We start from the raw sequence: 23,124 nt of genomic DNA on the forward strand, positions 1-23,124 counted from the left end.
GCCTCCACACAAGAGTGGGAACTCTGATCCAGGCAGGCAGGAGAGGCCAGGAAGCTGCTTTCGCCCCCTGCTCTGCTTCTCTTTTGGCAAAACCTCCCCTCCCCCACCTCATTCCAACCAGGAAGTAGATTTAAATGAAAGCCATCCAAGCTCTTTCAAAGCAATGAATGGGAGTCCTTTTAAACTGAACAGATGTTGACTTTGCCAGCCAATGAAGCTTAAAAGAGCCATCAGATGCTTCAGCCATAGACAACTTGACAACTGTCCAATCGCAAACTGTTTTGTGCCTATTTGGCATGTTCTTTAACCTGCAGTGGATCTGTGCCTGGAGCACCTTTCCATGTACATTCCCTCCCTCTTCATTGCACACAGGTGTGATTTCCAACCAGAATTCCAGGTGGCTTTTAAAAGTCAGTCTCTAGTTTTACATTTAATGCCACAGTTTCAAGGACTTTCTTTTTGTAACCTCAGCTTTTTGCTTTATCAACAATATTCCATCTTGAATTCCTGGAGGGAATATTACAAGAATCAAATCATGGGGAATAGAAATAAGCTGCAAATAAATGGGATCGTTTCCTCTGCTGGCTGCTTTTTAAACAAAGATAATACAATTTAAAGTTATACAACTAAAGTCAGTTTTCAGGAGAGACCTGTGGTGGGGAATTGATGGAAAGGGTCTAAAACAAAGCAGAAATGGTGCTTGTTTTCCTGCTTCCAAAGCCTTGTAGCAAAGGATCACAAATATGTGGTTAGTGTGTGTTGCAGTTTTGCCATTCATTCCAGGTACAGTTTCATCTGGAATGCATCTCCCTACTCAATGATCCATCCTGATTTGCAGCAATATCTAAATAAGTAATTTTAGGGGAACTATGCAAACGCACAAATGTGCAATGAGTGAGATTATGGAAACAGTTACAAGGGAAAATGGAACGGATGATGAATGAGGACAATTTAAGCAGCAACATGAAGGCTTCAAATTCCCGGGAAGAATTGGAGAATGGAAGTGAACCCATTTTTTTCCAATTCCAAACTTTTAACCCAAAGTGTAGTAAAATTGTGTGACACGTGATCTCCCAACCATTTAATAGAGCAGTATTTCTGAACTTTAGCAATTTTAAAATGTGTGAACTTCAAATCACAGAGTTCCCTAGCCTAGGAGAAAGACTTGATGTCATAAAAATCCAAGTATGATCAGACTAGGTTGACATTTGGATAAGCCCACACCAGGAAATCCCAGGGCTCTAGACTATACGTGGAAGGGGAATAAAATAAAATAAATCTTTAAATCCTACTACTAGTAAACCACCAAATTTAACTTTTTCCTAATCGAAATTTCAGAAAAGACCATTTGATACTAAGTCTCAGATAAACCTCTACTCTTGACCCACAAGCAGCTTATAATAGGAAGTTAAAATACCCTCTTTTTACATATTTGATTATTCTTTACATGGGTTAGCATGTTGTGTGAATGGGAGAGCTGTAATCCAGCCCCATTCTATGGTCTTAATTTCATGTATTTAATTTGGGAGCCCACAGAACAAGCCTTAGTTAACTCCACAGCTATGTTACACTGCAAGCATCACTTGTTCTTGTACGTAATCCATGTATGCAGCGGGTGGGAATTTTGCTTTTGCAGATTAAAACAAGCCCCTGCAACATTAAATAAGGTTTAATAATATTTCAGGGGCTGTGCACTATGTGGATACTAGGTGGCAGGAAAGAGCTTTCCCATAGCCAGCAAGAAGGCGCTTAGCCAGGCCACTTTCAACTCAGAGTCATTAAATGCATGTTTTTAACAGCATCATGTGGATTACCTGGCTAAACAATCAGCCTCCAAACTGATCTGGAATCCATCCCAGACAGTTTTTCCTCTTCTTGTTCGTCTTTCTTGTCTCTGGTCAAAGCCAAAGCATCGTTAACCTTTCTTCTTTTCATCCATCCATGCCAATTCCCCCCCCCCCCCAATGTTACTTAAGATGACGCAGGCTCTGTGATCCACCGAGAATCCGATCATCGGGAAGATAACATCTGGCTGGGTCACATAGTCAATGGGATTATTGCATCGGAGAGCACTGAAACGGGGACTTAGGACTCTGCCATCTCCTTTGGAGTTGATCCTTGGTGTGATTTTGGGAAATCGGCCACAATTGAGCCCAACATTTCTGTTACTGAGAGACTTTTGTTAAGTGAGTTTTGCCCCATTTTACGACAGTTCCTGCCAGAGTTTTAAGTGAATCACTGCAGCTGTTCAGTGAGTGAAACAGTTGTTAAGTGGCTTCCACTGACTTTGCTTGTCAGAAGGTTGCAAAAGGGTGTTGGAAAAAAATATCCATCTAGTTTCGTTCCAAACGGGGAAAGAGACACTGGAAACATGGAGGCTGATTGGAAAGAGGGTTGAATGATGAACAGGACCACATGGGTTTGAAGCCCTGGGTAGCTGACCACATGGAGTGGAGAGTGAGGGTTATTTATACCCTCTCTTGGGCCTTGCCCTTGAGTTTCCTGTTCCTGTGTAAGAAATGTATTCTATTGGTTGTTGTAGGGGGTCACTGCTACCTTTGTAGGCTGTCTGAGTCCAGGGCTTGGTTGAAGCTTGCTAGGTGATGCTATGAAGGGGCGTGTTGGGCCCTGTGGTGAGCTCTGCTGCTAGAGGGTAGAGGGCTAATCCTATTATGTCCCAAGGAGTCATGTCTTAACCCCATCACCCTGGAGCTGAAGGTCTTTTGTCTTGTAAATAGGCTGGCCCAGTCCTGCTAGGGCTATTAAGAGAGGTGCAGGCTGCTTTCCAAGAACATGCTTCTCCTTTAGGGAAATATAATATTCTGCCTTTTTTTATATTTCCCAAAATATTTCATTCTTCTAGGAGAGGGGTAGGTGCTAATTTTCTACAAGGGGATCATGTGACTCCGGGATAATGCAATTGTCATAAATCTGGGCCAGTTGCCAAGCATCTGAATGATTGCGTGACCATGGGGATGCTGCAACGGTCATAAATGTGAAAAATGGTCATAAGTCACTCTTTAAAGTGCCATTGTGATTTCAAAAAGTCACTAAATGAACTGTTCTAAGTGGAGGATTACCTGTATAGATATCCAAATCAGGCTGATATTAAGGGCAGTTTTAATACCCATCACAGCCCTCAGCTCTTCCATTGGCAAACTGATAAAACACTAACGCTCAGACTTTTAAGCATTCAAAGCCCTTCTCCCCTGCCAAATGTCTCGGGAGACTCTCCGTCATCCAGGTCACGGTTGTCCCAAAGGTGCTTTTTCCAAAAGGCAACCGGACTTCCTTGGTGTTTTCTTTGAAAACAAACTCAAGCTTCTTGGAGGAGAAGTGAAATGTTTTCAAAGAAAACACCAAGATAGTCAGTTTGTCCTTCGGAAAAAAGCCCCTTTGGGTCTCCATGCCAAAGACAGCCTATTTTTTTCATCAATACAGATTGAAGTAGAACAGGGCAGATAAGGACAATTACAAGAAAAAGAAATGGACTAAAAGCAAGCGAGGCAGTTAAAGATGATACTTGGGGGAATAACTCTGTGGAGCCCCATCTCTTTCCTTCAACCACTAAGCCTCTCTTTTGTTTGCTTCATGGCCAATCCAGAGTTGGGGCAAACCATCCATGTAGGCTTTTGGCCAAACGTTTTGTTCCCACCCCCAGTTGGACTTTACTCCAAAAGCTCCCATTCTCCTGATTCCCACAGAATCTGACCAGCCATCCCCTCTCTGGGTCAGTTAAGTCACCTTCGTGTTGCTGCAGCACACAATGCATTTGTGTGTCCGCTGTTTCTTCAGCAGCAACAATGGAAGCTGAGAGGATATAATTTATTTCCTTCTTCCTCCATTTCTCCTCCATCTCTTTCTCCCTCCCTTCTCCTCCCTTTCTTCCTCTTCTCTCTTTCTTCCTCACATCCCTCCCTCCTTTCCTTCCTTTCTGCCTCTTTTTCCTTCCTTCCTTCCTCATTCATTCATTCATTCATTCCAAGTCAAAAGGACTTGCAAAGACGGAGCTTTGAATGAGGAGGGCTATGATGACTACAAATCAAAATGAGTTAGGAAGCCTCTGTTCAAAGTAACCCCTTCTACTAAAAAAAGAAAGAAGGAAAGCATGAATTGCAGTTCTGACTTGAGGCTTCCAACCCATCTTGAGAGATGGGGAAGAACCTCCTCAAAGAGATGGTTAAGGAAGGGATCACCAAGTTCTCAGTTCGCTCTAGTTTAGTAGCAGTCATCTGATATGGAAATGTTTTCTTTTCCACATCCATTTAAAAGCCAGTTGATAAGAGCTCCATTCTGTTCCTACCACCGAGAATTGTGTCTGGGTCAGCCATGCACGTTAAGGGAGTGGGTGACTTACCCCCATGGTCGCATTCTCTCCTGCCACACATAGAAATCCCACCCCTCGTCCTGTGGGAGAAAGGGAAATGATTGCTTGGGTTCAACAATGCAGATGTGGCCCCTTTCCAACCACAAGACTCCAGAGGAGTCATCTCTGACTCAGCATTTCTCAACCTTGGCAGTTGGAAGATGAATGGACTTTTAACTCCCAGAATTCCCCAACCAGCATTTCTGGGAATTGAAATCCATACATCTCCAATTCTGGGAGTTGAAGTTCACACATTTTCAAGTGGTCAAGTTTGAGAAGCGCTATTCTAGCCCTTGTATGGACCTCTTACCCAATGCCTGCAGGGCAAGATCTCCCTCTTGGACTACAGAGGCATCTGTCTCACGTCCCAATGATCGTAGCCATCATCGTGTCATCATACCCATGATGCCAGGTGCCCAATGACATCATGGTTCACGTGACACTCCCTGTCCCTCCTACAGACACCCAAATGGGAACATCCCTTGAAGATAACCCATTGCAACAAGACAGGACTCATAGTGGAAGAAGCAGGCATCTGTTTTACTGACTTGGTCTTAGTCTGCAAGTGATTGAATGCACTGTCTGTTTGTCCTTCCTCAACAATTGCAGCCTGCTTTGTAGATGTCAGTTCAACAGGATAATTACATTTTATGCCAGGAAGCAGAAGTAGCTATATCTCAGAACAGGTGGAGGTTAACTTAAGGTTAAGCATTCATTGTAAAGTAGCAATTCAGGCCTCTGCTAACTCTGTTTGTTCTTTACTTAATTGTGTCGCTAAGCAATGCTATCCTCAAGAGTGTTGGTCCCCATGGACAAAAGAAGTTGCAAGGAATGTTCTTTCAAAATATCATGTCTACAAAACCACGCAAGGACTTCAACTTCTTCAGCCTAGAAAAAAAAGACATTTATAATATGGATCCTCTTAATTCCATAGACACAGAGAGGGGCGGGGGGTGGGTGTCGACCTATGGCAGGACAAGAAACAATCGATGGAAACTAATCAAGGAGAGAAGCAACATTAGAACTAAGGAGAAATTTCCTGACAGTGAGAACAATTAATCAGTGGAACTGCTTGCCTCCAGAAGTTGTGGATGTTCCGTCACTGGAGGCTTTTAAGGAGAGAATGGACAGCCATTTGTCCAAAATGGTGTAGACTAGAGCCTCCAGCTTGAGTAGGGGGTTGGACTAGAAGACCTCCAAAATCCCTTCCAACTCCTTTATTCTGCATTAGCAATAGCAATAGCAGTTAGACTTATATACCGCTTCATAGGGCTTTCAGCCCTCTCTAAGTGGTTTACAGAGTCAGCATATTGCCCCCAACAATCCGGGTCCTCATTTTACCCACCTTGGAAGGATGGAAGGCTGAGTCAACCCTGAGCCGGTGAGATTTGAACAGCCGAACTGCAGAACTGCAGTCAGCTGAAGTAGCCTGCAGTGCTGCATTTAACCACTGCGCCACCTCGGCTCTTAGTCTGTAAGAAGTGTTCTTCTGCCTATTTAATACATTGTTTACATGCTATTTGTATTGGTATGAAAAGTATAAAATGGCATTCACTCTAGTATTTCAGTGATACAAATATCATTGTGACAGAACAAAATCTAGGCCACAATCAATGTAGAAATATGCACACATTAACAGGAGGAGCCGATTCTAATAACCATAGAGAGGATTCTTGTGATACACTCAAGCAGTTATCAGTCATTCGCTTAATTAATAAAAGAGGTCTTCGGTTCAGTTTTCCCCAAAGATAAAACACAAAAGGAAACTACACAGTTTTTGCTTCAGAGAAGGAGGAATAATGTCATATTCCTACTTTTTTGAGCTAATCAAGATGACCAGGTGCAGGTAGAAAAAGAGAAGGCAACAATATTCTTCATGAATTTTTAACTTTCTGGTCTGCTGCTGGAGGCAAAAACAGGGGTTTGTTTGCTGTATTATCACATTTAGAACCCAAGTTCACACTGACATACAACAGACACAATAAGAAGTATGTGAAGACTCAGACTACTAATCCAGATGGAAGAAGGGTGTTTCAGTCCTTCAAAAAAACCAAAAATGAAGGAAACTACCCCAATACGTGGTAGGAGCAGAAATCCTTACTAAGCTGAGGAAAGAGTGCATGTGGAATGCTCTTCCCCATCAAATGCACCAAGATCATGCCACATTTTTGTCCTCTCTGCAGGGTGAAATGAAGAGTTTGCTTCCTCTGTGGTTCCTAGGGCTCCTAGGCTGTCCTTTGAGAAAGCATCTTTGATGGGTGGAGGAGATTCCTGTGATGGCCAGCTCTGCTGCAAGAGGACATGCTGTGCTGCACAGGAGAAACAGTGGGCAACTGAGATAGGAGAAGCCAAGAAGGATGGTCATGTGGCCTGCCCTTCCCTGCCAATGTTGCAGGAAGTATACCAGCCCATTCAGGGTCTTTAGAGAGCATGATGAGGCTGACCAACAGCAGGCCCCATTGCACCTGTCCCCACTTCCTTAGAGCGGAGAGAAGGAACAGATAGGGTAGGTGTGGGTTTGCTTCAAGAGAGCCTGCAGAGAAGGAAGTGGCGATGGTTCCATCCCCCTCTTTCTTTGGAGGCCTGTCCTGTACAAGCAGGGTTGTGAAAGTCCCAGGGCATCAAGTGGCCTCCCCAAAGCTTCACTTTTGGGGTGCCCTTGATCCACTTGAAGAATCAATATTCGTTGGCAGTTTGGGAAGAATGGTCTTTAGGTGGACTTCACTCCACCGTCATGTTGGACCGTGCACAGCAGGCTGGGTTTCGCAGACAGTGCATCACCATGCCAAAGGAGATTCGCTTCTCCTCTTTGGCGGGCTGTTTCTCAGAGGCCCTTGTGCAGAGCTCCTCAGGTTCCGTTTGGAATTGTTCTATCTGGATCTCCAGGTGCTTCTGGATGGCCAGCCCAAGCTCCTCGGGATCAACCGCTGCCCCATAGACTTCCCAGGTCATGCCTTCATCGTCCCACCTGACATCTCGCACGGGAGACTTCTCACCCTCAGCCTCTGGCTTCAGGTTCACCTCTGGGAAGACATGAGGCTGGCCTTCTGCCAGAACAGATGGGCTGGTTGCCACGGACTTGCATTCCTTTCCTGCGAAAGTTTGCACTTCGGCATCTCTGTAGTCCAGCGGAGACTGGAATCCCTGGGTGAGATCATTCCTAGAGGTCATGGTCCACATGTCTTTGGTCTTCATGACCGTCTGAACCCCCTCTTGTTGGCTGTTCCATACCACATACACGGTCTTCATTTCCTCCTGACCCTTGCTGGGTCGTCCATAAGACTGAGGAGGCAGCACCCGCTCCCCATGGGCCCCACAGCATCCCAGGATGCGGTTGGCTTCCAGACTTGACCCATTCACAGAGGAGACTTCAGTAGCAAGCAAAGATGAACAACCCTCAGGGTTGCCTTGTTCTTCGCCCAGTTCATTAACTGGGCATACTGGCCTAGGGGTAAACTGGAGAGAAGGTATTGGTAAGGAATGGCAGTAGGCAGGAATGGTGCCTTCTTCCTTTGCAGAAGACATGTGGCTTCTGCTGCAGGGCAGAGGAATGCCATTAGGAATGGTCACCATTCCAGGTGGGCAAGTGCCAGTTGAAAAGCTGCTGTGTCCTATTCTGCTGTGGGCAAGCATTGACCGATTGGAGACAGTAGCAAGACTTGAAGCAAGGACATTTGTGTGATATGCTTCGGAGTCTGTAAAAATAGCAACATTGTGTGATGAAGCATCTTGGTGAAAGACATTAGCAGGTACAATGTTGTGGTCTCTTGACAAACATGAACTCTGCATCCTATGGCTTTGCAAATCTGGGCTGTTTTCACGAGGGTCCGCTCCATATCTCAATCCTTCAATCATCAGTCTGTTCACCAAAGCAAAGTTACTACTGTGTGAACATACCGCTGGGGATGTGGCACTAGACTCCATGTGAAAGGTGGGACTCGGTTGCTTGCAGCTACAGGTGAGATCAGAGAGGCTCCTCCGGACTGCAACTCCCGGACCCTCCATTGTCCATTGATATTGGAGGTTGGCCCCAGAGGCTGGAGTTAACTTCTCAACAGGACCTCCCTGGAGGTATGTTCTAGGATACATCATCCCTTCTTCTGATGTTGGGGACTGGTCAACACTAAAGAAGCGGCTGCTGTTTCTGATGGAACGTGGCACATGGTCTTGTGGGGAGAAGCTGCCAAGAACTCTCCCAGTGGTGGTCCCCGTCTCCTGGGTTTGGCAAACAGAACCACTGAGGCTTTTGGGGAGGTCCCGTCTGTGGCTCTGGCTTTCTTCAAAACTTCCTTGCCTGTTGCCTTCTAGGTTTGTGGAGCTCTTTGGCAGAGGGTGGCAGTTGACATTCAGATTATTCAGGTAGAGAAAGTTCAAGGTTTCCCCCAGGGAGCAGTTGTGGGGCTGATGGTCTTGGTTTGCCATGGCCAGTGGCAGCGCTGGAGGAGGAAAAGACAAGATTAGCTGTCAACTCAGATGCTGGAGTGCTTGCTTTGATTTGGGCAATGGATTACTCTCCTTGCATTGCACAACATCTAATACCTGAGCTATAGTTTTCAGAGCACGAGGTAATTTGAACAGCATTTAAACCAATAGTGCTTTCAAAGCATGTTTACAGTGCTCTTTCTTGCAGCTGGGCTCTCCTGGGGCTTCCTTTATTTGGGGAGCTTGAATGCACATCTAGGTTTCTGAAGACTAAAGACAAAACACTGTAAAAACTGTAGGTCTCAAATGCCAAACTAGATGAAAATCTCTAAAAAAGGAAAAGAGCTTCTCAAAAGACCTTCCTGCTTAGAGGGGGTCTTGTGTACTGCTCCCAAGATAGATAGATAGATAGATAGATAGATAGATAGATAGATAGATAGATAGATAGATAGATAGATAGATGATAGATAGATAGATAGATAGATAGATAGATAGATAGATAGATAGATAGATAGATAGGAGGGAGGGAGGCAGGAAAGAGAGGGAGGGAGAAATGGCAGACAGATGATAGAATGATTGGTGGTCAAATATAGGTTTTTCTTAGCCTCCTTAATCCTAAGAGCAGAAATCCAGGTCTTAGAAAGCAGAGCAATGATAATATGTGTCCAAAAAGTGCTTTTCTTGGATGAGAAGCAAAACATTTTCAAGGAAAAACCCAAGAAAGCCCAGTTGTGTTGACCTGGGTGATTGTGAATCCCCATAGACAACAACAACAATTGCAACAACACAAAGGAAACCAAGGAGGTAGAACACCATGGCAGAGAGTTAGGGTTTCATGTGCTTGCTCTCTGCTTTCCAAGCTGTTGCTAGAAGAGCAGCAGGGCAAATCTAAAAGCTGGCTTGCCAACATGGCAATCCCTTCAGGAGTACATTACAGGAACCTCTGGAGAAGAGGGAGGCTGTGCGTTTGTCATGGTGCCTAACATTTCAAGTGTTTTGTCTTTCTACCAGCTTCCAACGAGTGCAGAGTTTATGGTTCAGCCTTCCTTCCTTCCTTCCTTCCTTCCTTCCTTCCTTCCTTCCTTCCTTCCTTCCTTCCTTCCTTCCCTCCCTCCCTCCCTCCCTCCATCCCTTGAACTTCCTTCCTTTCTCTCCCCCTCTCTCCCTCCCTCCCTTACTTACTTATTTACTTACTTGGTCTCTGTATAGTCTGAGCAGCAATACATTCCATTAAGTTCTTAAAGTTTAACAACTACATGTATCTGCCTTGAATGAAATCCAGCACAGCTATTAATGCTTTGAGAGTCCTCTTTTAAATCCAGCTTTTTAAATCTCTTTTGCAAAACTAATTACCACCCCCTCCCCAAAAAAAGTCCTGGAATTAAAAAAGAAAAAGAAAGAAACCCAACCGCACACACAAAAATGAAAAGATCCCTTTAAAAAGATGGTTGTTAGTCCCTTCTCTTTTATCCTGACAGGGTTTCTGAAAATTTGCAAAAAAAAAAAGGGGGGGGGGCAGCAAGGCCCAGGTATTCCCCAATGTTCTCTTACAGTCTCAAGACACCAGATAAAGACAATCAACTTGGTCTCCAAGCAAAGAAAGATGCCACTCCTGAATATGTCTGCTGTTTGATTCTACAAGTTCTTGCTTACATCCTCTTACATCCTCTTTAATTTTTGACATGATCTGCACTGCATAAAAGAGACACGAAATTCAGTGGAAAAACTTCCCATGTTTTGTTTTTCAAAAACCTCCCTTATATGTTGCTAAGACCTGTCACATTACCTAGCATTCAAATCTAGTGTGCTCCCTTTCTTTTTTATTTAATTCTGCATAAATGGCCTGGTATTTCTTTTATCTCAGATCTGAGCTTTCCATTTTCTACAGGAGTAATCCTATGGTTTGTAACTGCAGCAACCACTATAACATTATTATAATCCCTTTGTGCACATTATTTTATCTGTACAGGCAGATATGTTCCATCTGCAGATTCATATTTCATGCCACCGTTGAACAGGCCCAGTTAAAAGGAAAGGAATACAAACTCTGATCAATGAAGATCCATTTGTCAATATGTTTTCCTGATGGAGAAAGAAAGAAATGACCTTACATGTGTCAGCCAATAGATCTGTCTAATTTTCTGGTGTTTCAAATCTGTTTAATTTGACCAACTTTAAATGAATCATCTCTTGTGTACATCTATAAAAATATTTTTACCCACCAGGGCTGTCATCTCAGTTAAGAAAGGACCCATCTCTCATTTTTATGCCTATAACTAAGGATTAATAGAAAGCAGAAGTAGCTGGCTTTCTTTCAGATAATTACAGAACTGAGTTACTTGCAGAATATCATAGTCAATAGATCAGTCATTGAGAAGATGCAATATAGACCATGAAAAAGCAGTAACATTCATTTTCTTCCTCCCTGTATTTCAGTGGGGAACAAGAATCTCCTGTCTACATCTCTAAAACTTTCAAGCAGAGACTAGAAACTCAAAAATCCATAGGAGATGCAGAGACTTCAAGCCCAGTTCTAGAAGTCACCAACTCCAATTTTAGAACCTGTTTTCTATCTTAATCTGGAGTTTGAACCAAGTGGAGAGTATGACAAGTATATCTTCCCTTTCCCTCCAAACAGCCGTCTATTTTTATTTTTCTATCCCATCAGTTAGAAGGACTGGAGGATCATATGCAATAGACAGCCTGGGCAAAGGCTTTTTTAGAAATCCTCCAGGAGCAGAGGTGGGGGGGGGGGGATCACAAGAAAAAAAGAAGCACGTTTTCAGAAGGACTGATTGGGTTTCTTTTGTAGCAATTCTCTTTCTTTCTCTAGAATAAAACTGGATAATTGCTCCAGTTGTTTTATCAGGCTTCCTGCCTCGACCCCTCCCTGTTCTGCCTCTGTTGCTTTTCTAATTTTACAGAATCCCCTCTGTTGTTTGCCCCCAAATCAGCTTTTAACATAAGGTCTCTGTCAATGGTAAGGGGAGAATGAAAGATATTCTGCAAAGATTCTTACCTTCCTTCCACGCCTCAAGATTTCACATCCAGATCTGAGAAGGAGTTTGCTAAAAGATGCTCAGAGAGAAAACCCGAACAGCCTTGGGAGAGTTTTCAACTTCCCCTTGGGATCTTTTCTTCAGGGAATGAATCTGAGGAAGGCAACCAAACAAGATCAGAGAAGGGGACATGGTCCTCCCCTTGTCAATGATAGGGAACACCCCATACCTTCTCTTAATGCTTCTCTATCCATTCCCCATCCCCCCACCCCGACAGACAGTGAGGGAACAAAATGGAGACTGGCCATGAGGGACGGAGATAATCCTATGTGTTTCATCAGATTAGAGCAAGAAGGGGAGGAGAGAAGGAGAAAAGAGAAAGGGGGACGTTGAAAGCTGTGGAGATAAAGCAGTGAACACAGCCAGACCACCAATTGGGGGCAAGATGAAAGGGGCAGCAGATGCCAAGCAGCCAAACAGTTTTGGAATAAAGAAGACTCTCTGGATGGATGTGGGAGAGTTTGGGATTATCTGTACTTAGAAGAGGTTCCAAAGTGGAGTTGAAGGAGCTGCCTGCAGATCAGGTGATGCTGGGACCACACAGGCATCTTTGCCCCTGAAGACACGGAACACAAAGGGACAGCTGCACTTTCAAAGAGGAAGGTCCTGAATTGGTATCCTTGTGAATGGAGGGGAGGCTGGACCTTCCTGTCCCAGCCCTGTCTCCCTAGCCTAATAGGACCTTACCATGACCACAAGGGCTGATCTAGTAACCATGCGAAGCATAAAATGGAGGGATGCCCTGATGGCCACCTTAGGCACACCTCCCATTTTAATTTTAATATTTTTAAAAAATTCAGAGGGCAGGAAGAAGAACTTGATCTTCCAGGTCTTCCAATGATGCTCCCATTGTTGCCGTAATTGAGTCCATCTACCTGCTTACACCCTTTTCTTCTCTTTCATTCCACTTTTCTAAGCATTGCAGTGTAGGAAGAAAAATCCAGGTCCAGTTCCAAGCTGGGAAAAAGGCACTGGAAATAAAAGGGAGGCTGGCTGCTTAGGAGAGAAAGTCCATTTATTGAGGAGCAAAACTAGCAACAGCCTGTGTGGGACAGCTGACAAATTGATTGGATGAGTGGATGGATCTTTATAGGTTTCTGCGGCTTTGAAGTTTGAACTGTTCTGGGGATTGTGCAATGAAGGAGCCTTTATGTCTCTTGCTATTTCAGTGGTGGTGGGTTAATCCTATCATGTCCTAAAAATCATGTCCTGTCCTTCTTAATCCCATCACCCTGGAACTGAAGACGTTTTGTTTAGGAATAGATTGGCCTGGATTTCTTAATGGACACAAAATCTCCACCTCTAAAGATTTCAGGCATCTGCTGGGGGCTGTTTTACTATGCAGTAAACTGGGGCTGCTTTCTCTCTTTAAAAGCATGTTTCTCCATTTCTCCTTTTGTTGCAGAAAATGACAGGCATTAGACTTCTCAGGATACAGGAAAAGTTTATTTGGCAGCCAGGTTCAGAAAGCTAGCCCATGGCTAGCATTGCAAGTTCTGAACAACCTTAATTATCGAAGCATGCATTCTTATACATTCTCAAAAGCATACTTAACACATTTCTTAGTGGTTACCTTGAGGAGAAAGCCTTATAAGGAGATGAGGGTCTTACTTCTCCTTTTGTTTCAGGTATGGCTTACATGTTATTAACGAACTTTAATTGAACTTTGTGGTTTGGACTTTTAACACAAGTTTTGACATAGGGATGTTGGCGAGAACATCCTGTGGTTAGTGAATGGGGACACTTCTTTTAAGTAACTTCTAACTGTCCCTGTTATTCTATTGCAAGTTCCAACTCTTGTCTATGTGACTTTTAATATAGAAGTAAAGGGGTTCTAAGAGGCTGTCCAGCCTGACCCAGTAGGTTTCACACTTAATGTCCAAATCTCACTTTACGGCTGCTTTACTTTGGGGAAATATAATATTCTGCCTCTTAATATCCCCTAAAACAGTGGGTCTCAACCTCCCTAATGCTGCGAGCCTTTAATACAGTTCCTCATGTTGTGGTGACCCCCAACCATAACATTTTTTTATGTTTTCCGTATTTTTTTGAAAATATGTGTTTTCCGATAGTCTTAGGCCACTCCTGTGAGAGGGTCATTCGACCCCCAAAGGGGTCCCGAGTCCCGACCCACAAGTTGAGAACCGCTGCCCTAAAACATTTCATTCTCTAGGCAGGGGAAGGGTCTTCTCCAGAAGTCTAGCTCTTCAAATATTATGTCCAAAGGATGATTAGTTGAGCCTGATCATTTGTGTTTTCATTCATCTGGTTGATGGTCTCAATGATCTAATTGTTGGTTTCCTTGACTATTCCTGGTATTCCTCACCTACCCCCACCCCCCGCCCCAAGTTAGAAGCAGAGGACTCTATTCTTGGCAGGTTAGACTGTAACCCATAAACATGTCACACACTTGCTTTGCCTCTAAAGTCATCTATTTATGGAACCTTTCCAAGGAAACTTCCTCAAACAGCAGTTTGGCCTGAAATCACCACTTGCTGATTCCCCAGGAGGAAAAGCTTATGGAGGGTTGCAGAAAGACATTTTGCAAAATGATCTTTCCTCCAATCACCCGGGGGGGGGGAGGAGATGGGGACAAGGAAAAGGAGAAGATGATGATGCATCTACATGGTATGCAGTGGAGTACCCCAAAGCTCTGTTTTAGGCCTAGTAGTCTTCAACATCTTCATCAATGATTTGGATGAGGGGATAAATGGGGAACTCATTCAGTTTTGGTTGCCACGATGTAAAAAAGATGTGGAGACTCTAGAAAGAGTGCAGAGAAGAACAACAAAGATGATTAGGGGACTGGAGGCTAAAACATATGAGGAACGGTTGCAGGAACTAGGTATGTCTAGTTTAATGAAAAGAAGGACTAGGGGAGAGATTATAGCAGTGTTCCAATATCTCAGAAAGATATTGGACTCCCTCCCACAAAGAAGAGGGAGTCAAACTATTCTCCAAAGCACCTGAGGGCAGAACAAGAAACAATAGGTGGAAACTAATCAAGGAGAGAAGCAACTTAGAACTGAGGAGAAATTTCCTGAGAGTTAGAAAAATTAATCACTGGAACAGCTTGCCCCCAGAAGTTGTGAATGCCCCAACACTGGAAGTTTTTAAGAAGATGTTGGATAGCCATTTGTCTGAAATGGTATAGGGTTTCCTGCCTAGGCAGGGGGTTGGACTAGAAGACCTCCAGGGTCCCTTCCAACTCTGCTATTGTAATCTTGTAATTGTAATGATGATATGAAGAAATTATTTTAAAAAAATTCAGCCCCAGAATTGCAAAATGTGCCAGGACTTTCTAATTCATCTTCCCACAATGCCCTTTTCAGTTTCATGGACCAAACTTTACTTCTGGAGATTCCAAAATCTATTGTGTCCACCAGCCACTCTTTACTTGGAGATCTTGCCATGTGGGCCCACCTGCTGTTCTAAGGGTTGGGCTACTTCCTCCTCCTCTCCAGTTAAGACATGTTGCCAGGAAAGTGGAAAAACAGAGCTTTTTACACACAAGTTAAAAGGCAGCCTATCTGGAATTCCCACCACCACTTTTGGAGAAGCGACTAGCTCCATGCAAGAAAAAAAGAAGATCGGGAATGCTTTTATTACAGCCTTCCCCTGACTACAGAAGGAAAATAGACGAGGCTTGGTTTAATGTACAAGCCACGGCAAGAACAAAATCGTTATAATTTGCTCTTCTGCTCTGGTTCTCCATCCCAGAGAGTTTAGGTCAGAAGGAGACTTTAGAGCCAGGAGCTGAACCCTCTCTTTCCAGGAAGGAAGAGGTGGCTGCAGCCCTGCTGGAGCCCACTGGCCACCTCCTCCCTAGACTTGGCAGCTTCTCCACAGCCCTGAGACATTCAGGAGCTGGTATGTGACCAAGAGGCGGAGCTGGCTGTTCAACAGCCAAAGGCAGGCAAAGACAGACCGAGTGGAGCTCTTGCAGTTTTCTAATCCCAGGTTTATCAGGTCTAGAGGAAGGTGGAGTAGCACCATTGCAGCTGAGAGGAAGCCCTGTCTGATTACTGCTTCTGCTGCTGCCGCAACCACTACCACCTCAGACGCCTCAGTAATAGAGGAGAGCAGAACAGGACAACTGCTAGGAAAAAGTGTGTGTTGGAGAGTTGGATCCAAGATGGAATTGAAGCTCTGAGCTGCAGTGCAATCGAAGTTCCTGAGAACCTCACAGTTTCTTCCATCTAGGTGTCATGTCCGGTAAGGAACATCCCTGTGGAACTTTTGCTTAGAGTAGGAGCTCCACCTTTGGAGATGGGACAGAGGTGTCAGAGGAGAAAGGCAAACGCATCTCACTTTGGATCCTCACTTAGTGGCATCTGTCACCTCATCTCTTTGAACACCTCTCTGATTTAGCCACAGGTGGTTTCTAAAATGGGAGTCTGTGTTAGTCTGCTCGGTTTAGACAATATTTCTCTTCAGCTGGACTGAACAGACAAAGTACAGAATAAGCTTCAAGTTACCAATTGTTGATACACATAATTGAGAATCTAAGTAGATGCCACCGGTTCTCTCTTCCACCCATTTACACAATCTGCAGAAATATCTCCACACTAGACCAAAGCATCCTCTATCTGGGTCTTAGAGGTACAGATCTGTATTTTGAAACAGGCATGAATTTCTAAGGTGGATAAACGTGATGTCCATTAAAGAGCAGCAATTTGAGAAGGAAATGAACTTTACTCATTGGGTGGGAGATAACAAAACAAGGGATGAGCTCCATCCGTGGACTACCAAGCTGGCACCAAATATCAACTATTGTGTTTTTCCAAGAGGCAAAATATTGCTGCTAGTAGCTGCAAAGTGATGCATGGTTTAAGTTGATGGCTTGCTACTGCCTCTGCTGGTGGAGTGCTTGTGGTTGGAGATGCTGGACTCAGGGAGGAAAAAGCTGAATGAGTGATGGCAGTTTCATTCTACCATTTCTTCCAAGTTGCTCTGTGTGTCGGAACAACAGGGATGCCCCCTGCCTTATGGAATTGGAAAGGAGATATGACTGCTTGGGCCTTAATGCCATATAAGCAAGAACAAGTCTAGGAGAAGCTTTGTGTGGCGGTAGGTGAAGGGGATAGCCTCAGTCTAATTCTGAATGGTGTGTCTCTGAGTGTGTGCATGTGTATGCAGCTACTTTTACAATACAGGTAATACAGACATTTTTGGACAAATTTGCCTCCCACCAGAGAGAAGTCCAAGGTGTTCAGAACTTGCTGTGCCAGGTACTCCCAAATGTCATCTCTCCATTAATCCATTTAACTGATTACATCATAAATGAGGCAAGTAAGAAAACCTTACAATTAATTTCCATCCTCCCCCATAGTCTTTCCAGCTGTCTTCTGGGGATTGAAAAGAGTCTTTATTTGTCCATCTCAGGGTCCTTTCTTCTCCCAACTTGAGAAAGTAAAGACTCTTGAAAGGATTATTTCAAAAGGAACTTTAATCAGTCAGAATGGAAACTATTAGAAGCAAAGCAGAATCTGAAAACCTTTAGGCCATGCGAATGGGATTAAGCTGATAATGACCCCTCCCCTTTGTCCGAATGCAGATTCTGACCAATACACAAGTGTGAAGATGCTTCCTTAACTCTTCTGCCCTGGGAGTCAATAAAGCACACGTTCCCATGGCTATCTCTAGTTAGAAATCAAAGTTATATATCCCACATGACTATCATAAACATCCCTCCAGAGATGTTGGGACCTTCAGTCTCCCAGTGACAGGAAACCAGTTGTAAAGTTGTAAAATCATTTGTTTCAGATGTAGCTAATGATTTAACTCTGAGGCTCCCCTCCTCCCAATTGAATGGCAGTATCACTTTTAGGGATCTGACATGCTGCTGTTCTTTAGAAAAAGGAGAGATTCACCTGTGGAAAAAATAAGAAAAGAAATTTCATCATAGTATTTTAACAAGGTTTGTCAGGGTATTGGAAGTGAATTTTTTTCAATGGAGCAGGGGCCCTAACATGGTGTTTCTCTACCCATTTATTTTGGGCTGAAGGTAAATGCTTCCAAGCAACTAAGTATTGGGTTTTCCCCCTGTGGGTCTTAGAGTCCAGGATTTCCTTAATTTCAAAATGTTATTCGCCTTCTATCATGATAGGAACAGGACAGGGGTGGGTTTCAACCGGTTCGCGGCGGTCCCTGTGAACCGGTTGGTCGCCAAACCCGGAAGTAAGTAACTTCTGGGAACGGCGAAGGGCGCGCCCGCCCGCCCGCGGTCCTTACCCGGTTTTGATGAGTTCTGCGCTTCCACGCATGCACAGGACGCATACAGCACCTGCGCGATTGTCCAGGAGCAGCTGGAGCGTCGCGCAGACGCTAGTACGCATGCGTGCACTGCGCACGTGCACGAGGACGCCGCCGGCCCCGTTCCAACCGAACCAGTTGGAACGGGGCGAGAAACCCACCCCTGGAACAGGAGGTGTAGGTGCAGGTGGTCTGAGTTGTGAGATTACTTCTCGTTTGAGTAAACTAATGTGAAACACTGGATGGCCTTTCCTGAGTGACTTTGGCAGGAGTAATTCTACTGTTACTGGGTTAATAACTTTGGTGATCGGGAAAGGTCCGACGAAATGTGACCCTAATTTCTTTGATGGCTGCAACGACTTCAGGAATTTTGTCGATAGGTATACTCTATCTCCAACATGGAAGGGTTTGGAATCTACCCATTTTTTGTCAGCTTGAGTTTTGAAAGCCTCTCTAGCTATCTGTAACACTAATCTAACCACTGGCCATCAATGTTCCCTCTAATTTTTTTTCAGTGTGAGCGGAAAAGTATAGTGTTTGAGCAGCACAGTTTCATGCCTGAGCACCTAAGAGAGCCACAGTTTGAACTGCTGTCACGTCTGCTGGACATTTGCGCAACATACCAAGCGTCAAGCGCCGATTGCTAGCGAGGTTTCAGCCTGATGAATGCCAGGCATGAAAAGTGCCACTCAAAGACTATACTTTTCCGCTCACCCTGAAAAAAAAAAAGGCTCTCTGTTCAGCTTTTAGATTGTTAGACTGGCTAGAGAGAGACATGGCACCAACAGGGTCCTGGGTCCTGGCATTTTGCAGGCAACCTGTCCTCTCACATTCCTTTGGAATGCAACCCATCACATGTGAATTAGATTTTGCCAATTATCCTATTAAAAGATAACGCTATTATTCTAAAATATGACTAACTCAATATTAAAAACTGTAAATATGTAATGCTGATAAATAATAGCAGTAATTGTTATTTAGTATGATTAAAATCAGTATTGATATATCAATATAATATCTATCGAAATTGACAATATACACTAAAATAACAATACAAATATATAATGTGGAATATAAATGTAATAAATATAATATATAAATGCAACATAAATGTAATAAAATAATTTATCATGAAACTCTCCCCCTTTAAAGTAGTAAGATCAATTAAATAGTCTAGCAAGTTTGGACAATATGCTATATGTTATGTTACTTAAGAATATATATACCTCAGAATCAGATACAACATCCACATCATTTCCAACTGAATCAATAAAATCATATGCCATGCCAAAACTATTTTAAATAAAGATATGAAATTAATCAAGTATTGCATTTATTTTTCAAAATGAATGTACAATTTTTTTATTATTTAAGTTTTGTACCCTATATTTTCTAACTAACGTTAACTTTAAAAAAACGTTACATCAGACTACAATACAAGTAATTAAATGAAGACTAAAATAAGTGTTTTGGCATATTGAGCTTTTTATATTTCTTTCTTATATTGCTTCCTTAGTTGAGAACTTGCTCCTCAGCTTACTTACGCATTAACTGTTTGTTGCTTTTATGCTTTATTCATTCACTGCTCCATCTTCAGTTTTTTTCACAGGGGGCAGGGCTTCCTTCCTCCCTCCCTTCCTTCCTTCCTTCCCTCCCTCCCTCCCTCCCTCCACTCCTTTGGCCACCAATTTTGATCCAATTCTCTCTCTCTCTCTCTCTCTCACACACACACACACACGCACACACACACACACACACACACGTTCTTTGTGGGGGGGAGTTAATTACTCCGCCTCACTGCGCAAAGTCAGCTCAGCATGTGTTCGGCCCCCACTTACGCCGAATCAAATCCGCGGCCGGCGGGACCAGGGGGTTGCATTTCAAAGCCACCAGTCCTCTTGCTTCTTCTCTTTCACCAGCAAAGCTCCCGCTGGCGCCTCCGCCCATGGCAGTGGTGCCACTCCCTCCACGCGGAGCCCCTGAGCTGGCTCCCGCGTTATCCCTCCCCCTTCCTCCTCCGCCGTGCTTTTGAGGCCGCGGGAGCTAGTAGGAAAGCAGCGGAGGTGGAGGCGGCAGCAGGGGTAACCCAGAGCCCAGCTGAGGTGGAGTCAGCTGGGCTCTGGGTTACCCCTGCTGTCGCCTCCACCTCCGCCGCTTTCCTACTAGCTCCCGCAGCCTCAAAAGCACGGCAGAGGAGGAAGGGGGAGGGATAACGCGGGAGCCAGCTCAGGGGCTCCGCGTGGAGGGAGACTCGGGAGAGGCACCACTGCCATGGGCCGGGAAGCCAGCGGGAGCTTTGCTGATGAAGGAGAAGAAGCAAGAGGACTGGCGGCTCATCAAAACAAGACTGGGGAGGTCCTTTGCGGGAGGCCAGTTCTAGCCGCCTGCAAAGGACTTCCCCACGTTTGCTTTGGTAGAAATCTCTGCGCGGCAGTTAGAAACTTCTGCGCGGGGATTTTTTTCCATGTGCGCGGCCGCGCACGCGCGCACCTTAGAGGGAACAGTGCTGGCCATGTGTTTCGTAGGTTGTCTATCCATTCTTTTAGTGAGGGGATGGTGGGTTCCTCTGTGGGTAGTTCAGGCATGGGGTTCAAACCCTGGTCTGTTGCTACTACTCTAAAAGGGGTGAACCTAGTGCTTGAGTGCACAGAGTTATTGAAGGCCACTTCTTCAAATGGTAAAAGTTCAACCCAGTTGTCCTGTTGAAAATTAATAAAACATCTTAGGTATTGTTCTAGAACCATGTTCCGATTTTCAGTTTGACCATTGGTGCATGGATAGTGACTAGAGCTCAGTCTTTGGGTGGTGCCCAGTAAGTTTAAGAATGGTCCCCAAAATTTTTGAGGTGAATTGGACCTCTCTGTCGGAGATGATCCTCTGCGGGGCTCCATGAAGGCGATAAATGTGTATCAGGAATAACTTGGCTAGACTTTTGGTAGTTGGGAACTTTTGACACAGTATAAAATGTGTCTGTTTGGAAAACAAGTCTGTTACGACCCAAATGACAGTATTCCATGCACTTTCTGCTAGTTTGATAATAAAATCCATAGCTATCTCCTTCCAGGGTGCTGAGGGCTTGGCTACCTTCTGTAACAGTCCTGGCATTTTGCCTTGGCGTTTTTTGGCTGCCGCACAAATTGGACAGCTGGCTACATAGCTCTCTATGTCCTTTTTTAGTGATGGCCACCAAAATTGCCTTTTAATTAGATGTAAAGTTTTTACAAAACCGAAGTGTCCTGCTAGTTTGGAGTCGTGGCACCTTTCCATTAAGTACAGTCTTTGGCTGGCTTCCCTCCCACCCAAGCTAGGTTATCTTTCATCAGACAGCTGCCTTTGAGGCTCAAAAAACATTTGTTGGTGGTTAAAGCTTGTTTAAAAGTTTGGGTGGTGTCATTGTCCTCCAGAATGTCTCGTTTTCCCTGGGATCTGGTGGTTACTCTAGCGGCTAATTGATTGTCTTGTATCATGGGTTTGATTATGTTTCGCTTCATACTATTGTATTGTGGTTTCCTGGATAGTCCATCTGCCAGGAAATCCCCCCCCCCCCCCGGAGGTATCTGAGTGTAAATTCAAACCTTTTAAAGTACTGAGCCCATCGTACAAACTGGTAAAGGTTTGCAAATCCCAGGAAGCTTTGCAACTGTTTGCATCTATTATGACACCACCTTATTTTCTCTTTCTTTTCTTTTCTCTCTCCCTTCCTTCTCTACTTCCTTCCTACCTCCTCTCCTTCCCCTTCTTTCTTCCCTTACCTCTCTCCTACTTTTACCCTCTCTCTTCCCCATCCTACTCTCTCTCCTTCTCTTTTTTCTCCCTCCTCTCCTTCTCTTACTCTCCCTTCCACCCACCTTTCCTTATCTCTTTCTTCTTTCCAGGTAGGATTTCTATCGCACAGTCAGTGGAGCGGTGAAGTGGAAGCTCATCAGATGCTTTTTCGCTAAAAACCTCAGCCAAGTCCTTATATTCTTTGGGTATGCCCTGGGTTGGCATAGTGTAAGCAGGCATGGCTGTTTCTAGGTGCTCTGCCTCCTCAGTTTCTTTGTCTGGATTCTCAGCAAAAGTCACATGCATCTGCGCTCTTAGGGTGCCTTGCTTCCAATTAATTTGGGGGTTCCATTTTTTCAGCCATGCAAGACCCAGAACTAGTGGCCATTCCATGCCAGGCACCACTATAAATATAAGCATTTCCTCGTGGCTTCCGATGCCTATCTGTAGAAGCTCAGTGGCAAATGAAGCTGGCTTCCCCCCTGCTATTGACCCATCTTGTTGGCCAAAAGTTATGGGGCTTTTCAGTTTCCTTACATTAATCCTCAACTTTCTTACCAGGGTTGGGCTGATCAAACAGCGGGTGCACCCCGAGTCCACTAAAGCTGAGATTTTCATCCCCTTGTCCTAGTTGGGGATAAATAGTCTCAGGGGCAAGGTAAGCGGTTTAATTGGTTTGCTTACCAGTGGTTCATCCTCTGGTTCGCTTTCAGATGAGTATGGTTCCTCCTGCTGCGAAGCTGGGGTTTCTTCCTCAAAGAAGGGAGGGGGTGGAAATTCTACCGTCTCCCTGCTCCTCAGGGCCATCTCCTTTCTGTGCTGGCCAGGTTTCATAAGTTTTCCCCCCAATGGGCAATCTGGTTTCTTAGCCAGTGCCTGAGAACAGCATTTTGCAGCTCGGTACTCCTCTTTTCCACACTTGAAACAGACTAAGGATTTCAGAGAAGGTGTCGTTTGCGGTTTAAAAGATTCTTCTTTCCATTGGGATGGGGATTGAAGTGATTGGGGGGAGGTTGCTGGATAAACGTTTGATATGTACATGTTCATGCCTTTTTGGCTCAGAGCTTGCTTTTCTTTCACTGCTATCTTTTCATGACTAGTAAAAGTATCTTTAATTCCACAAACAATGGAGTTGGGAGTTTTCTTTCTTGGTTATTGATGGAGACACACCTGACATAAACCAATTGTGAAAGAGAAAAGATACAAACATTTCAACAGGTCTGAAATAGCCAGTTTTTCTGGTAATTTGGTTAAAAA

The 23,124-nt window shown here is 44.4% G+C and overlaps 2 protein-coding genes across 2 annotated transcripts in view; one reads left to right on the forward strand and one right to left on the reverse strand.

Moving 5' to 3' along the window:
- Positions 1-5,140: 5,140 nt before the first annotated feature.
- Positions 5,141-11,990, reverse strand: LOC148042227 (GRIN2-like protein). Its single transcript, XM_087703098.1, has 2 exons — positions 11,808-11,990; positions 5,141-8,802 (listed from the first exon to the last, which is right to left on the reverse strand). Exon 2 carries the CDS (start codon positions 8,786-8,788, stop codon positions 7,088-7,090), a length of 1,701 nt encoding a protein of 566 aa, XP_087559224.1. The 5' UTR covers positions 8,789-8,802; positions 11,808-11,990; the 3' UTR covers positions 5,141-7,087.
- A 3,738-nt stretch (positions 11,991-15,728) lies between these two features.
- LOC106555292 (synaptotagmin-15) overlaps positions 15,729-23,124 on the forward strand; it is a 28,493-nt gene continuing 21,097 nt past the window's right edge. Inside the window, exon 1 of the mRNA XM_087703108.1 lies at positions 15,729-16,062. Coding sequence (XP_087559234.1) covers positions 16,056-16,062 — 7 coding nt within the window. The 5' untranslated portion in view covers positions 15,729-16,055. The remainder of the gene's footprint in view (positions 16,063-23,124) is intronic.

This window comes from Thamnophis sirtalis, unplaced genomic scaffold (assembly GCF_051295495.1).
Source record: "Thamnophis sirtalis isolate CommonGarterSnake01/CBP01778 unplaced genomic scaffold, rThaSir2_p1.2 scaffold_21, whole genome shotgun sequence".
Taxonomy (NCBI): domain Eukaryota; kingdom Metazoa; phylum Chordata; class Lepidosauria; order Squamata; family Natricidae; genus Thamnophis; species Thamnophis sirtalis.

Excerpts from the sequence above, each read along its gene's own strand:
- LOC148042227 (XM_087703098.1), bottom strand. The coding sequence starts at position 8,788 with ATGGCAAACCAAGACCATCAGCCCCACAACTGCTCCCTGGGGGAAACC.